This window comes from Neopelma chrysocephalum, unplaced genomic scaffold (assembly GCF_003984885.1).
Source record: "Neopelma chrysocephalum unplaced genomic scaffold, ASM398488v2 Primary Assembly neopelma1_64, whole genome shotgun sequence".
In the NCBI taxonomy this organism is placed as follows: domain Eukaryota; kingdom Metazoa; phylum Chordata; class Aves; order Passeriformes; family Pipridae; genus Neopelma; species Neopelma chrysocephalum.
The window spans coordinates 3,638,952-3,654,435 of NW_020897721.1; the positions used below are offsets into that span (position 1 = coordinate 3,638,952).

The 15,484-nt window shown below is 47.5% G+C and overlaps 3 protein-coding genes across 6 annotated transcripts in view; 2 read left to right on the forward strand and 1 right to left on the reverse strand.

Annotated features, from left to right (window-relative positions):
* Positions 1 to 379: 379 nt before the first annotated feature.
* Positions 380 to 7,391, forward strand: IPP (intracisternal A particle-promoted polypeptide). The gene is made up of 8 exons (XM_027683131.1): positions 380 to 709; positions 793 to 1,224; positions 1,534 to 1,689; positions 2,431 to 2,598; positions 3,363 to 3,500; positions 3,822 to 3,944; positions 4,570 to 4,790; positions 5,605 to 7,391. Exons 1-8 carry the CDS (start codon positions 406 to 408, stop codon positions 5,827 to 5,829), a joined length of 1,767 nt encoding a protein of 588 aa, XP_027538932.1. The 5' UTR covers positions 380 to 405; the 3' UTR covers positions 5,830 to 7,391.
* Positions 7,392 to 8,841: 1,450 nt separating this feature from the next.
* Positions 8,842 to 11,864, reverse strand: TMEM69 (transmembrane protein 69). The gene is made up of 3 exons (XM_027683139.1): positions 11,672 to 11,864; positions 11,034 to 11,096; positions 8,842 to 10,408 (listed from the first exon to the last, which is right to left on the reverse strand). Exons 2-3 carry the CDS (start codon positions 11,076 to 11,078, stop codon positions 9,689 to 9,691), a joined length of 765 nt encoding a protein of 254 aa, XP_027538940.1. The 5' UTR covers positions 11,079 to 11,096; positions 11,672 to 11,864; the 3' UTR covers positions 8,842 to 9,688.
* Positions 11,865 to 12,377: 513 nt separating this feature from the next.
* GPBP1L1 (GC-rich promoter binding protein 1 like 1) overlaps positions 12,378 to 15,484 on the forward strand; it is a 31,176-nt gene continuing 28,069 nt past the window's right edge. For 2 of the 4 annotated variants that reach the window (XM_027683132.1, XM_027683135.1), the window contains exon 1: positions 12,378 to 12,478. The gene's annotated coding sequence lies outside the window, so the exon portion shown is untranslated. Of the gene's footprint in view, positions 12,479 to 13,127; positions 13,239 to 15,484 lie in introns of those variants that run through there. The other 2 variants (XM_027683134.1, XM_027683133.1) reach the window with 2 other exon arrangements.

The following is a 15,484-nucleotide window of genomic DNA, read 5'->3' on the forward strand; positions in this document are numbered from 1 at the left end:
TCGTGAAAGGTTTAAAAAACACACCTTATGAGGAGCGGCTGAGGGGGGGTGTGCTCAGTACATGGACCCTCAGCAACACAGAGCGCCCTCAGCACACAGAGAGCCCTCAGCACACAGAGAGCCCTCAGCCCAGGACCCCTCAGCACACAGAACACCCTCAGCCCACGACCCCTGAGCACACAGGGTGCCCTCAGCCCAGGACCCCTCAGCACACAGAGCGCCCTCAGACCACGACCCCTGAGCAGCCCCAAATTGCAGCACGCGCCATGTCCGGGCAGCGCCGCCTCAGCGGGGCGCGCGCCCCCCGCGCGCACGCGCCCGGGCGGGCGGAGCAGGCGCGTGCGCGGCGCGGGGCCGGGGCCGGGCGGGAGGTGTCGGTGCCGCCGCAGCAGCAGCAGCTCCGCGATGGCGGCGAGCGCCGGGGCGGGCAAGGGCAGCGCCAGCCCCAGCTCCTGCTCCAGCTCCGAGCGCCACGCCCGCCTCCTCCTGGCCCAGATCAACCGGCTGCGCGCCGGGCAGTGCTTCTGCGACGTGCGGCTGGAGGTGGGCCCGGAGGCGTTCGCCGTGCACCGCCTGGTGCTGGCGGCCAGCAGCCCCTACTTCGCGGCGCTGTTCGCGGGCGGCATGAAGGAGACCGGGCGGGACGTGGTGCGGATCGCGGGCGTGGAGGCGGGCACCTTCCACACGCTGCTCGACTTCATCTACACAGGTGAGCGCTGTCGCGGGGGCTCGGGGCGGGCGCCCCGCGGCCTCAGGCTGGAGCGGGGCCCCGCTGTGGTTTGGTGCCCGCAGGGGTGGTGAGCATCGCCGAGCACAACGTCCAGGAGCTCATCGTCGCCGCCGACATGCTGCAGCTCACCGAGGTGGTGGAGCTCTGCTGCGAGTTCCTCAAGGGGCAGATCGACCCGCTGAACTGCATCGGCCTCTTCCAGTTCTCCGAGCAGATCGCCTGTCACGACCTGATGGAGTTCACCGAGAGCTACATCCACGCGCACTTCCTGGAGGTGCAGGGCGGGGAGGAGTTCCTGGCGCTCACCAAGGAGCAGCTCGTGAAGATCCTGCGGAGCGAGGACCTGAGCATCGAGGACGAGTACCAGGTGTTCATAGCGGCCATGCAATGGATTCTGAAGGATGTGGGGAAAAGAAAGAAATACGTCGTAGAAGTACTGGAGCCTGTTCGATTCCCTCTGCTGCCAGCACAGAGGCTGTTAAAATACATAGAAAGTAAGTGAAAGAAGGAAAGAAGGGATATCATGTGAGCAAGCCATGTGTTTTTTGGAGTTACTGGGCTTTGATGGACTTTTTTTCTACATTAATAGCATGATGAGTGAAAATACTTATAGCAAACGAGTTCTATTTTTTAACAAACAAGCACAGCTTACTTAAAAAACGTGCTTTTAAAAAAGCCATATAAAAGTAGGCAACCTTGATTTGTCTGCTATTTTAGGAGAAGCTATTAATTTTTCTACAATTGAGTTGCTTACTGCCTCTAACTTTTCACTGTGCCTTTTTTATTCTGCTTGTTTCCTCAAGGTATTCCAGATTTCAGTCTTCGGGTGGCTCTGCAAACTCTGTTGAAAGAATATTGTGAAGTCTCTAAATCTCCCAAAGAGAACAAGGTCAGCAGTTTTCTGCAGGCTTCTAAAGGTCGTCCCCGGAGGAAAGCCAGGAAGTACCTTTATGCAGTAGGTTAGAACGTGGCTGTTTGAACCTTGTAAAACAAATGAAGTAGTATCTCGTATTACAGTGCTGAAGAGATACTGGATTTTTTTTTAAATCAAAATATATAAAGATAGCAAAATGTTTCATCATGGCTGAGTTACCATGTTAGCTGGTTTCTGCTTAGAATTGCACAGAAGTCCAGCATTCGTGTTTCTTGTCATTATGACATGGCATTCAAAGCCCAGATTTGCTGTCTAAAAGTAATTTGCCTTGGGTGGAAAGCTGCAAATCAGCAGAGGATTTACCCAGGCTTCGCTGCTGGAATGGTACATGCAAATCCACTGCAGTGTTTGTTCTTCTGAGAGCTGTAGTTTTCTCTGTCCAGGATACTTCGGTTCATGTGATGGGGTACTTGAAATTGCAAGTTTTCAGCAAAGCTTTATGTTGGAAGGGAACGCATTTGTTTCACCCTGTGGGAGGTAGCACCAACTTGAATAGCAAAGGCTGTTGGCTAATCTCTGTGTTTTACTCCAAACATGAATTCTAATATTTGTAAAATTATGGTGTCAGCTCAGCACAATTTCCATGACCCTCAAGCCAACCTGTCTTCCTTGCGGGCTGAAGAAACCAAACTATTGTCAAAACCCAGTTCCTACTAAAAGTAGCTAAATGGCTGTTACTGTAATTTTTTTCAGTGGTTTAGATATAGGGGCATGGAGATGAGCAAGAAGCTGTTACTCAGCCATGGTCTTTCCACTTGCTTTCCAGGTGGGTACAACCGACTGCAGGGAGGACGCTGGAGTGACAGCAGAGCCCTCAGCTGTGTGGAGCGATTTGACACTTTCAGCCACTACTGGACCACAGTGTCCTCTCTCCACCAGGCCCGGAGCGGGCTGGGGGTGGCTGTGGTGGGAGGAATGGTCTATGCCATTGGAGGTAACAGCTGAAATGTGCTTTCTTTGTTACGTGGATACTAGAGAACTCATGGATGGGGATTTTTTTAAATTATTCTTCCTGTCAGTGGTTCTGAGGAACCCAGCAGTAGATAGTACAACTTTTAGGTATAATTGGGGTTCCTTCGTTCTCTGCCTTGGTTCTCTGCCGTCACTGCTCTGTGAATGTCTGTTTGGGCTCCTGTGTTGGCCAGTTTTTGCTAAGCTGCTCTCCCCTCATGGTGTAGCAACTCACAGGTTATCATACGGCTTTGCATACCCCCACTAATGGAATTCCTTTTCTCACTTGTAGTCTGGCAGAAGCCCATAGCATAAAAGGCAGTAGCACAGGACAGACCACTTGTGGTGTGCCTGCCTGGAAAGGCTCCTTATGTGTGTTTGCACAAGGATGTGATGAGTACCTCTACTAGCCCATCACTCAAGAATGCATATGTAGACTGGTTTTGTCACCTCAGAACACATTCTTTGGTCCTGAAAACCCTGGCAGTTGTGCTGCAGAGTAAAAGATGTGCAGCACTGTGGTTGTTCATCCCTCTGATGTTTTCAGTAACGTTTCAGGGAACTGTTGATGAAAGCGGTTCCTAGTGATTATTCAGTTCTGGGTGTAAACAATGCTTTTGCTACGTTGGCTGTTTGGCTGAAAGATAGATCTTGTATTCAAATGTTGCCTGTCCTGGAAGGAGTTGAAGAATGTTTCCATATCTGCAAAACATTTCCCCCATCTCTGTTCTTGCTCTTATTATGCAGGTGAGGACAACTCGATGATTTTCGACTGTACGGAATGTTATGACCCTGTTACGAAGCAGTGGACAACTGTGGCTTCCATGAACCATCCCCGTTGTGCACTGGGAGTGTGCACGTGCTATGGTGCTATCTATGCTTTGGGTAAGTTCCCTTTTTTTTTTTTCCCTAGGTGAAGTTAATTTTAAAGATTCGTGGAACTTGCAAATTGATTTGATCTTAAATGTTACGCCTTGGTGATGCAAATTTGCAAACTTGGGTTTTGAAAACCAGCTGTGTCCATAAGCATTAATATACCAAATCTTTGTGGATTAGCTATTGTTTAGTTATAACTTATGTCCATTGTAGACTGACTGCATGCTGGTTTCAGAATTTGTCCTGGAATAGTGCACTGTATGCTAAACATGCAGCTAACACACAACTTCATGCCACTAAATTCTTTCCTGTGTTTGCTATTATTTGCAGGAGGTTGGGTTGGAGCAGAGATTGGCAACACAATTGAAAGATTTGACCCTGAAGAAAATTGTTGGGATGTGGTGGGAAGCATGGCTATGCCCCGTTACTGCTTTGGGTGTTGTGAAATGCAAGGTGTGTATTCTTAAGTTTGTATCCATAAATAGTTCCAACAGCTGTTGGATTTTGAAGCTTTATGTTTCAGTCATGAATTCTTACCATTGTCTTGTACTGAGCTGTCAGTTGCACATGTTTGTGCTTTGCTTGTTTGCTCTTCTAGTACCATATTTCTAATTCTACAGAACTCAAAGACTATAAAGTTCTCTCTTGTCTTCTGCCTTTTATCTCATGAAAACAGTTTTTCCTGATACTGCTTTTATTTACCTTCCATATTTGGGTTTGTGTGTGTTTCTTTGTGACAATCTGAAGAGTTGCTACAGGTTATTTTAAGACAGACATGTCTAAAGACTTGGTAAATAAATGTGCCTGTTAAGTGTTTGATTCAGGCCTGGTCAGCATTTGCAACCTTCTGAATTCCTTCCCCTGCACTTAATTAATTTTTGCTTTCATCAGAGCTTCCAGTGTTCAAACCTCAAGTTACTCACACAAAAGCTTTATGTATGCTGCTACTGAACAAAAGGAGGTTTTTCTGTCATTCTTAAGCCATCTTAATGTCAGGCTGAAACCTTTGTTGTGACAGTCATTTTCTGTCTTTCTTTGTATTACGAAACCTAAGAGAGGAGAACTTCTGTTCCTGCAGGTTTGATTTATGTTGTTGGTGGTGTCAGCAGTGAAGGAGTAGAGCTGCGCTCTGTCGAAGTCTACGACCCGATATCCAAACGTTGGTCTGAGCTCGCCCCGATGGGCACCCGGAGAGCCTATCTTGGTGTGGCTGCTCTCAACGATTGTATCTACGCCGTGGGAGGCTCGAGTGAATCTCAGGATGCACTTGCTAGTGTAGAAAGATACTCATTTGAAGAGGTATAGTAGAGTCCGTTCCCTTCATAAATGTAGATTGCATCAGGTTTGTGTAAGATGCTACAGAGGTAGCCTGCTTCCTTTCTTTAAAAAGAAAAAGCTGGAAATTCTATTTCCTTTTCACTACTGGCTGGTGATCTTGAGTGAAGCAAAGCTTTGGTGATCTCAGGGTCTATCCTAACTAGTTGTTGTGGTTTAACCATGCACAGATATACTGTAGGTTGGTAAATACTTGCTAGGGTTAAGGTGAGAGGATAGATTCCTCCTCTTCAATAGAAAAGTCAATAATTTGAATGGAGAGAAAAAACTCACTGAAAAGTTGAGGATCTTTCTTCTGCATCAAAATGGTGTTTCAGCATGATTAAAATAAGATATTATTCCTGACTGTTATTGCTTATGTTTCTATGATGCTGCTTGGAAGAGTAGCTACTGTTAAAAGCAGAACATAATCCAGCGTGCCAATCTGCTTTGCTTTTTGAATTCAATCTAGTTTTCCTTATTTCCCACCTCAAACTGTACCATTCTCTATTTTGGAGACAGACTGCATCCTGCAGTGACTGAAGAAAGGGAGGGGTGTTTTGTACAGACAGTATGGGATCTGCTCTTTAGTGACTAACACAATTTAGACCCCTTGTGAAAGTGTTGTCATTCCTGGCTTGATAGTCCTCTTGGTACTGTACACGTACCATATTGGAGCCTGTGAGGTGCATACATAGTGTTCTTTGGATATGTTTCAGTCTTTAAGGTTTAAAAATTATTTTATCAGAATCAGGGCTTGCCCTAAAACTACTTGTTGACTCTTTCACCCTCTCATTAGGAAAAGTGGGTTGAAGTTGCTCCGATGAAGATCCCAAGAGCTGGGGTGTGTGTTGTGGCTGTGAATGGACTCCTCTATGCCTTGGGAGGCCGAGCTCCCAGTCCTGATTTTGCCGCTCCGGTAACCTCTGACTCTGTTGAAGTTTATAACCCTCACATGGACAGTTGGACTGAAATTGCCAACATGATCACCAGCCGCTGCGAAGGAGGCGTGGCTGTGCTGTAAAACACAAAGAAGAAAACTCATTGAAGGAATGAATAAATCTGTCTCCTCAGATCTCCGGTTTCATAGGCCAGAAACCTTTTTTAACGCAGGAGCTGCAGCGGAGAATTACATCAGAGGGATTTTCCTGAGCAAAAGGAAAAGCCCTTCAAAGTAAATTGGCTTATCCAGTGTCTGTCTTGGGAAGTATTCTGTTAAGAGTAGGAATGCCTCTTATAACTGGATTAAGCTCACTGAAATAAATGGTGAATTTGCCCCATAAAAATCTGAAGAAATAATTCCAGCCCGTCAGAGACATTAATCAGGTTGTTAACTCTGTCAGGTGCACCCAAGCTGGCATTTTAGCTGCCCTTGCAATCTGGAAGGGGGTTACTACGGACAGCAAGGAGTTACCTGGAGATAAGACCAGGTGGGCAATTTGGATGGCATTAGTTGTCTTTTCTGGTGGAAAACAAGGAAGAGAAGATAACAGGGGGAAGCTTGGTGTCTCTACTTATGACCTTGATACATTTGAGCCTCTTTTCTGCTCCTGGACATTAAATACGAATTGGATCTTTACTTTCTGGCTACTCCACTCACTTGGATGGTGAGTGGCTGAGAATTTCCTATTTTGGAAGGTTATCCTCACTGTTCTAATAATGCCATTCCACTTCAGCATTGGCTTTTCTCAGTGATATGAGCGATGACAGTAGAGCTCCTTTTTGTGTAAGCTCTGATCAATTTTAAATGGAAATGCTATTCATTAGATTTGCTGTTCTCTTTAGGACTGCTCTTAGTAAAAAAAATTAGGGAAAGCCTTTTGCCCCCATTTTGTTTCCCCATGGTTAAATGTGCTTTTACCCTGTGTGACACATGCTGAGACTTGGCATTGGAGTATTTGCTGTTCTGCAAGGCACACACCTTCACCTTCACTGCATCTTGTGCCTCTTCCAAATTTGAGCCAATGGAGCTTTCTGTGATAGAATTAGCTGCACTCAGCATTAAAGTGATGCTATCAGTGTGCTCTTGAGGAGTTTGTATTTAGCTTGGATACCTCTAGTAGAACAATACTACTAGGAGTTTGCAGTTTTTTCTAGATTCATTTAATTAACGAATTTGAAGTCGCTTTTTGCACACTTGTGATTGCATTTTCTGCACAGCTGTGGATGATCTGGATGGAGCCTGAAGTGAGGCTGCTTGAACTTTGATAGACAGTGTTATTCTGGAACACAAAACCGCAACTGGAATGTCACTGAACAGGAAGCCTGCACTGTGTAGACAAAGGAGCATTCATGCTGTCTGGGTCAATATCCCCTGTGTAAAATTAACTAATTATTACAGGAATCAAATCCTCCAAGGTGAGTGTTGCAGGTACCTTAAGAATCTAGGTTTTAAAATCTGACATAGGGTTGGGCTAAAACATGCTACATGATGGAGAGTTTCTTTCTCTTGATTGTTCTATAATCTTGTGTGTACTTTTACTTCAGAGGATTTCTTATATGTCTGAATTAATGTCTATTTTTTTCAAGTACAAGCTTGTATTAAACAGCATTTCATAATAAAATGTGTTTTCAGAACTGACTGTGGAATGCTCTTGAATAGGTTGCTTTCATATCACAATGAGTTGTATCACTGCCACTTTCATATAATAGATTCTTTTTTCTTTTTATTGAAAATCCTATTTTCCAGTAGGATATTAGAAAAAGATTGGTTATAAGTTGTGACTGTTTGAATGGTGCAAGTAACACCTTTCTGCAGTAAAACACTCACATATGTGTCTTCTCAGTGTAAAATCACTCAGACTTCCTGGGAGTCTGGCTGCCTTGCCAGCTCTATTCAGCCCTCTGTGGGATGAAATTACAGGTAATATTTCTTGGGCATTCTTCTTTACATTTCAGGGTCTCTTGTGGAACCATTGGAGGAACATTACCTTTGCTGTATTTTATTAGTTTGGGAACTAGGAGTTCACTTCTGATCCCTACCTATAAACTTCCTGGTTTAATAGAGCTTGAGGGAGTCCACAGTTGTGTGGAGTTCCCTTCTCCAGGTTCTGTAGCTGATTCCATCATGTTTGAATGGAATTTGGAAGCTGATTGATTATGGTCTCTGATACTCAGCACCTCTTTCACTGAATCAAGCCAAAGGCAGGACTCTACTCTGGACCCATCTTAAACAATGACGTGTAAGTAAGAAAGAACAGAAAAAAAATTTTAGTTCGTAAACTCAATTTTATTTCCTTTATATTCAGAGAGCAATGAAGTATATTTTTGTTTCAGAGGGACGATGCTGTTAACATACAAAAGTTGACAGGTTGCAAAAGTGAGAGGGTGGTGTACAGAGCTGCTGTCTCAGCAATTTCATACAAGATGGCTCTATCTCCAGGACAGGCAGGCTTCTTAAACCTCTGTTCTTTGCAGAATGAACAAAGTTTAAGTGACAATATGTGCTCTATTCTGGGTAGAACAATGAAGATCAGTGATTTAAACAACTACGAGGATCATCTGGTCCTAAAACCGTGTGTGGATGTCACTTTTCAGCTTTCTTGCATATTATACTGTACTTCCAATTAAAACTTAAAATAAATATGCTCACATACAATTTCATAGCTTTCTGGAGATACCTGAGACTAGAGAAGAGAATCCACGTGACTTAGGCTGTGTCTTCTTCCACTAAATGATGTGTTAGGAAGACTGAAGTACAAAGGCCATCTGCTTCTGCTGGGGTTTCAGTAACAGGCCCATCATGGAGGGTTTGCAGACTACAAATACACCTGTACCTGTTCTGGGTGCTCAAATATATGGATTCGTAGGAGGGACAAGACACAAACTACTTTCAATCCCTTAACTAATCCCTTAGTGCCAGCACTGGAGTCCTCGTGTCCTATTGTACATCTGTCTGTGTGTATAACATCAGTTTGCAGTGCTTTAATTTAGGAGTGTGACAGATCTTCATGGCTGTGTTGCATGCAGCTTCCTTTGCTGGGCAGCCCTAATTCCAAACAAAACCTCGGAGCAGGTGGCCCACATACCCTTTATCATTTCAGTAAGCCTGAGCAGGAAGTTGACCTTCTGTCTTCTCTGGTGCCTTGTCAAAGATGCAAAGCTCCCCCTTCAGCTTTCCCCGCTCCAGCACAGCAACTGAATGACACATTTTAGGTGAGTGCTGACCTTGGCTTGCCCTGCAAACAAACCTCACCTGTCCTTTCTTACTGACTCTGCACTGAGCACTTCCTCACACAGCATCCCTAGAAGTGTTCAGGCTGGATGGAGCTCTGAGCAGCCTGGTCTAGTGGAAGGTGTCCCTGTCCACAGCAGGGGGGTTGGAATGAGATGATCTTTAAGATCCCTTCCAACCCAAATGATTCCATGATTTTCAGCATCTTCTCAGGTGAAACAGGAGTCTTGTTCCAGAACACAGGAACTGAACGTGGATTTGCTTGTGCACAGTTCTCTGCTGCTGCTGCTTTAAACACCAAACTAGAACTGCTTTCACCTTGTTACTGTTTATGACCACACAGTTGTCCTCCCCACCTCAGAACATGATCACACATTATAGTTAAACCAGATACTTTAATAATTCAGCCTACAGCAATTCATACCCACATCATTTTGAATCTCCATTTGAAATTCCTATGACAGCAATATCTCGTTAAAGAGTGATTCCTTGTTCTATGGATAAGGACAGACTCCCGTTTGCTTTGGAAGCCATTGCTATTTGCAATCCTTCCCTCCTAAACTAGCTTGAAAGTCAGTAGGAGAATCAAGTTTGCTTTGAGAGTAAGCATCTTGATCCCTGCCATCATCACTTCTAAGCACAAATCAGTTCTTTATTTCTCCTGGAACTCCATGCAAATACTGGCAGACAATATCTTTTCCCTATCAATTTAATATTTTGTGTTCTGCCATTTATTTCTGTCTTCAAGTCTCTGCGCCTCAAAACTGAGCTTCAGTGCTGCAGTGGTCAACAGGGATAACACCATCACCACTGTTCCCCACACCCTCAGTCTTTTAAACCCCCTCGGGTAAGGGGGAAGAAGGGCAATGTCATAATGCAGCGCTATCCCCAAGGCCATCACCACCATCAGTGCTCCCACGGTGGCATCCTTGAAGAGCAAGGCCTGCCAGGCAAGCACAGGAGGAACAATGCCATTAGCCAGGTTCAGCCAGTCCGGCTTGGCTGGGCTGTTTTCCGGAAGGGCAAAGCCCCACCTCATTCCCCCCAGGAAAGAGGCTGTCACAGCACCGTATGCGACCTGAACAAAGGCCACCTCGGGGTAGTAGGTGCCCTGGATGATCATGGCCAGTGGTGCCATCACAAAGGGAACCAGCCCCCCCAGGCTCAGGTAAAGGGCCGGCTTGGGAACGTCCTTCAGGGATTCCTTGCTTTTTTCGGATTCTGTCTCAGATTCTGGAGGCTTTTTCTTCTTGGAGACGGGGAGAGAGGTGTGAAAAGCCTGGAGCTGGGTTGCATAAACTGATGCTGGTTTGAAGCTTGGAGGTCTTGAGAGAGGACACACATCCCTCCGGAGCCAGAGGCCGAGGGAAGACCAAGTTGTCTTATTCTTTGCACAGAGCAGCAGCCTGGGACCCGTTAACTTCTGGAGCTGCAAACATAAAACTTGTCCTGAGCACCACACAGTGCAGGCTTACAGACCTGCAGTTACCTCAGCCACCTATGGAATATTGCACAAGTGGTTTTCCAGGTCAGGTCACATCACAGCTGTCCCTCCTCTTAGATTTCAGGTGTTTTTAACTGAACTAACAAAGGTACCCAATGCAGCTGATAAAGAGCAACTGGGCTCTCTAGAGTGAGTAAGAAAACCTTTACTCACTGCAAAAGGTTTGTAGACCCACCCGTCCTTCCCCCACACATGCGTTCTTTAAGCACTTTTAAGATATATCAGTCCCTTTCAGAACAAAATGTAAAATAATTTCCTGCAGAAGCAGGACAAGGTCACCCCAGCAACTAGCTGCTATCCCCTCACTGCTCTATCAAAAAATAAGAGGAAAAAAGACCTTGAGACAATAAAATTTCATTTTATAAAAGAAACAGCTTTGCCTAAAGGTGCTGTAGGAACCAGGAGCTCTCCCAGAAGAGCTGACTGATAAAACAGCTGGCTACTTCAATTGAAAGCCACCTTTTTTTTTTTTTCAAAGCTGCAGTTCATATCTTTTCCTATTTTACTTCTAAATAAAAACAGAGAGCAAAGAAAGGCTTCGGTGACTTACTCTGAAAGATGTGTGGAAGCAGCATCGTTGTATGAGAGGAAACATGTTTGTTTTATCAACGTCCTAAAACCAGAAAAATTCAGGAGAAGGTCTGAAACTGATGAAAAGGTGAATTTGTCTTATGTCCAAAGTCTACACTTATCATATGCTTACAGACTCTTACAAGTGTATTTTAAAGAAATATATATATGTTTCTTCATTTCTCCTGGAACTCCAAGCAAATACCTCATTAGCAGATAATATCTTTTCCCTATTGATTTATTAGTTTCTGTTCTGCAATTTATTGCTGCCTTCACTTCTCCTCTAAAATTAGCTATAAAATCTATAATATATGCACTGAATCTGTACTTGCCCACTACAGAATACTTCGTTTCAGGCAGCTTTATGAACTGAAGCGATAAAGTTTTAATAACTGTTGCAAGAACAATTTCTGGTTAATGAACGGAGTATCAGGGAATAGGCGACGGCTTCCCCTTCATGGATCGTCTCCTTTTCAAGGGATAAATGGCTGCGCACAGCTGATAAACGAGCAATTCCTCACATGAGGAAAAAAGCGATCTTTAACAGAAGGAGTGGAAAGGCCATCCCATCCCATCCCATTCCATGCTGTAGGTAAGCCCCCTGCGGACGACACTCACCGGGGAAGGCAGTTCCCAATCCTGCTCCTCCGGGGAAGGACGGCGGCTCTGCGCGGCCAAAGTCCCCGCACAGAGGGAAAGGGGAGAGGAGAACCCTTATATCCTGGAAGGAGAAGGAGCCTCGCTGCCCACGGGCACCGGGCGGGAATCGCCCGCGCTGCCGCCCCCCCCGCCCGCTACCCCTGAGGTGGCTTCCGGTGCCCCGGGAAGCGCTCCGGCGGCGCCCGGCGCTCAGCGCTGCCGGTCCGGGCGGGAACGGGAGCGGCCCATCGTGTTCCGCTGGCTCGAGGAAGGGCCAACCTGAGCCGAGGGCAGCAGCGCCACTCGCTCTCAATCCGAGGGCCGCGGTCGGTCTGGCAGAGGAGCAACAGGGGCTTCTGCCGCCCGCGGGGTTGCGGGGCGGCGCGGCCGCTCCTCCTTTCTAAGCTCCGGCATCTCGGCAGCGGACCAGCCTCCCGCAAGTGGACTACAGATCCCAGCCTGCCCCGCGGCGCGCCGCCCGGCCATTCTGTGCGCCGGGGGCGCGTGGCCTTCTGGGCCGCGTAGTCTGCGGCGGCTTCCGACAGGCGGCGGCGAGGGCGGTGCGCGGCACCGCCTGTGATTGGCGGGGCGGGGGGCGCGCGGCATGGGGCGGGGGCGGGCGAGGGGGTGCCGGGCGGGGCGTGTCCCTTCCGCGTGCTCGGCCCCGCCCCGCGCGCGCGCCGGCCCCGCCCCCTCCGGCCCCCGGCCGGGCAGGGCCGGGCGGCCATTTTGGGCAGAGCTTTGTTATGGTTGTGGGGCCGCCGGAGCCGCGCCAGGGCCCGCCCGGTGAGTGCGGCCCCCGCGCCGCCCCCGCCGCGTCCCACTCGCCCCCCGCGCCCTCACCTGGCCCCTGCAGCCCCGCGGCCCTCTCCGCCGCCCCCCGCGACCACCGCGGGCTCGGCGCGGCCCGGGAGCGGCCTCCCGCCAGGCCGGGTCCCCCCCCACCCCCCCCCGCGCTCGGTCCCGCGGCCGCGGCGGGTCCCGGCGGGGGCAGTGCGGGGTCCCCGCGGGCAGGGCCAGGCCGGGCGGTGGGGGGCCGGGGCTCCGCGGGGTATTGTTTCCTTGCTGAGCGGGGAAGTTCGCAGCGCTGACACTGCCGGGGCTCAGCTCCTGTCATGGGGTCGGCCGGGAGCGGGGCGGGGGGGCGGGGCGGGCCCGGGCGGCGGGTGAGTGCGAGGGGGGGGCCGGGCAGGGGCGACCCCGCTGCCGGCTGGAAACGAAACCAGCCCGGCCGCTTCCCCTTGGCTCCTCCCGGGCCGCGCTTCCCGGCTCCCCCGGCGGGAAGGGGCGGTCGGGGCCGGCAGTGACACGTGTGCTGCGGGCGGCCGGGGCCCGGCTCGCCCTGCCCGCTGCCAGCCGGGCTGGGAAACTTGTCAGGTGCCCCTCGCTGTCTGCGCGCAGGAAAACAGCGCCCGGCCCGAGCGTGAGGTGGCTCTTTGCGGCGTGAAAGTTATTTCTGTCTGTCCGGTGTGTTTTGTGCCCCGTCGGCCGGAGGTTTTGCGTGGTTTGGCTTAAACGGCTGTGCCTGGACTCTGTCAGAACGCACGTAGCGCTTCAGAGAGAGCCATTTGAGACTTTGAATTTATTAACGAGCTGGTTTGGAACGATTTTAGAGCAGTCAGTGGGTGTCTGCACAAGTTTCGAGTTTTTAACCAGCTTTAGAGGAACGGTCGCTATTTAAATCCTTGTACGTAATGGTGGAATGGTTTGAGAGGGTTGCTTAAAAATCTTTTTATATTAACGTGACCAGGTAGGTCAGCCTGCCTTTCCCCGCCCCCGAGGTGTGAGTGACACAAGTGTTAGTAATGTTGATAATACTCTGAAACGTTGCGAGTGCCTGAGCAAAGTGTGGAAACAGCAGCGGGGGGAATGGAGATGAGATAACAGCTGAGATAATTGAGGAGCCATCAAGGCTGAGTTTGCTGTAGAGTTGACATTGCTTCTATAAAAAATGTTAGGTGTTATGAAAAAAGCTTATGCAAATGTTACTTTCATGAATGACTGTGGCTGGTATTTCAGCGAAAGGTTCCCTGTGCTTATCCATTTGGAGACCGGTATTTCAAACTTCCAGTCTCTGACTCAGGAAGGAAACAGGTGTAGAGCAGTGGTAGGAAGAAATAAAATTCCCCAGGTTTAAGAGGAGCAGCTTTTCCTTTTGCATTCTTTCTCATCATTTCTAGAGAAAAGTCCCTTAAGAAGAACTTTTTGAACTTTTGTATTTTTGTATTTAGAAGAGAAAGGCTTCAGGTGATACTTCCCTTTCTTTTTTCTTTTTTTTTTACAGCTATTAGTAGCAAAGTGCAGCCTCTGCATTTTATATTCGTCTGTTTTATAGCCTTAATCCTATATGACACAGAAGTTTCCATTGCAGATATCATACGAGGACCTAAAGGGAAAATATGCAGGGAACAGATGGCATTTTAAAGGAAAGCAAGTCCTGTTTTTTCTGAGGGTGTCTCAGAAATATGAGGAGCAGAATGCAGATGTGAAATACAACAAATCAAATGGAAGTGCACACTTTCTGAATGTTAGGAAAAATACTTTATTTTGAGAATATTTGCACGGTATGGTCACCTTGTCTCAGAGAGGGGACTGTTTGTGTACATGTGGTGTTACTGCCTCTTGAAATTCCTGTTTTAAATTAGGAAATTAAGTCACCGGAGAAAAAATAATATGCACTAGCATTTTCATGAAGTGTAAACAGTATTTCAAGGGTTGTGCCATACTTATTTTTAATACTGCAAAATGCTGTGGTTGTATCTGTGAATTTCTTCAGGAGTGTGGGTTCTCAGATAATGTTCTTCTTGCCTTTACAAAGTGAACAAAAACTATTGGCTCAGGAGTTAAAGTTGCCTTTTTTTTTTTTTTTAATGTCTGTGTTATAAGTTGTTTGAAGTTAGTTGTGTAACTGCTGGGTTGACTTGGTTGTGAAGTGTAGTCCAGGGTGTGCTTTGTTTGTATGAAGAGGTGGGAACAGGGCTGACTGTTCAGCAGAGCTGAAACATAAAGCACCTCTCTCCAGTGGAGCGCTGGCTGTGCTCACATGGACACAGGTTTTCCTTATGGCTTTGTAGAAACACAAAGAGGGGATGGCAATTGCTCCAACTTATCCAGGGCAAGGTCACAGTTACTGAATTTTGCAGTTGATGAGGTAGTGTGTGTACCAGGAGGTTTGTTTGGGGTTTTTTAAGTTTTACATTAATTTATTTGTAGAGGGCAGGAGTGGTTTAGTTTTTGTTCTGCAAACTCAGCAATGTAAGCAGACGTTTTACTGTCACTTACATAGTGACCAGGATGCCAACTAAATCATGTGGCTTTTGTTTCAGCAAGAGTAATTGAACTGCATGTGCTCTTTGCTCCTCAGATTTGATGAAAAGCAGTGAAGTTGGCAGAAATGTGGTCCTGCTCAGAGTACTTCATGAATGCCAGGATGTTGTTTAACTTGTGTGCTGTAACTTAATATGTTCCTGTGAAAATGTGCCAAACTTTAATGAGTTACTGTATGGTCAGAAGATAAATTTACATTTTTGGGAGTGGATTTAGGTAGAGATTGATAGAGGCTAAGTGTCCACCGCCCTATACACGTATGTGCAAACACTGTGCAGACCTCAGAGTTCTAGGACTGGTTCCCAGGGCTGTGAGCATGACAGTGAGTGGGGAGGGAAGCATATTGGCTTCATTAATCATAGATATTAGTGATCAGGCTGTATCACCCCAAACTGGAAATCCTTGATTAAAGTGTGCTTAACTATTTCAGTTCCTGCCTTCTCCCTGGCCTGCAGCAGTATGGGG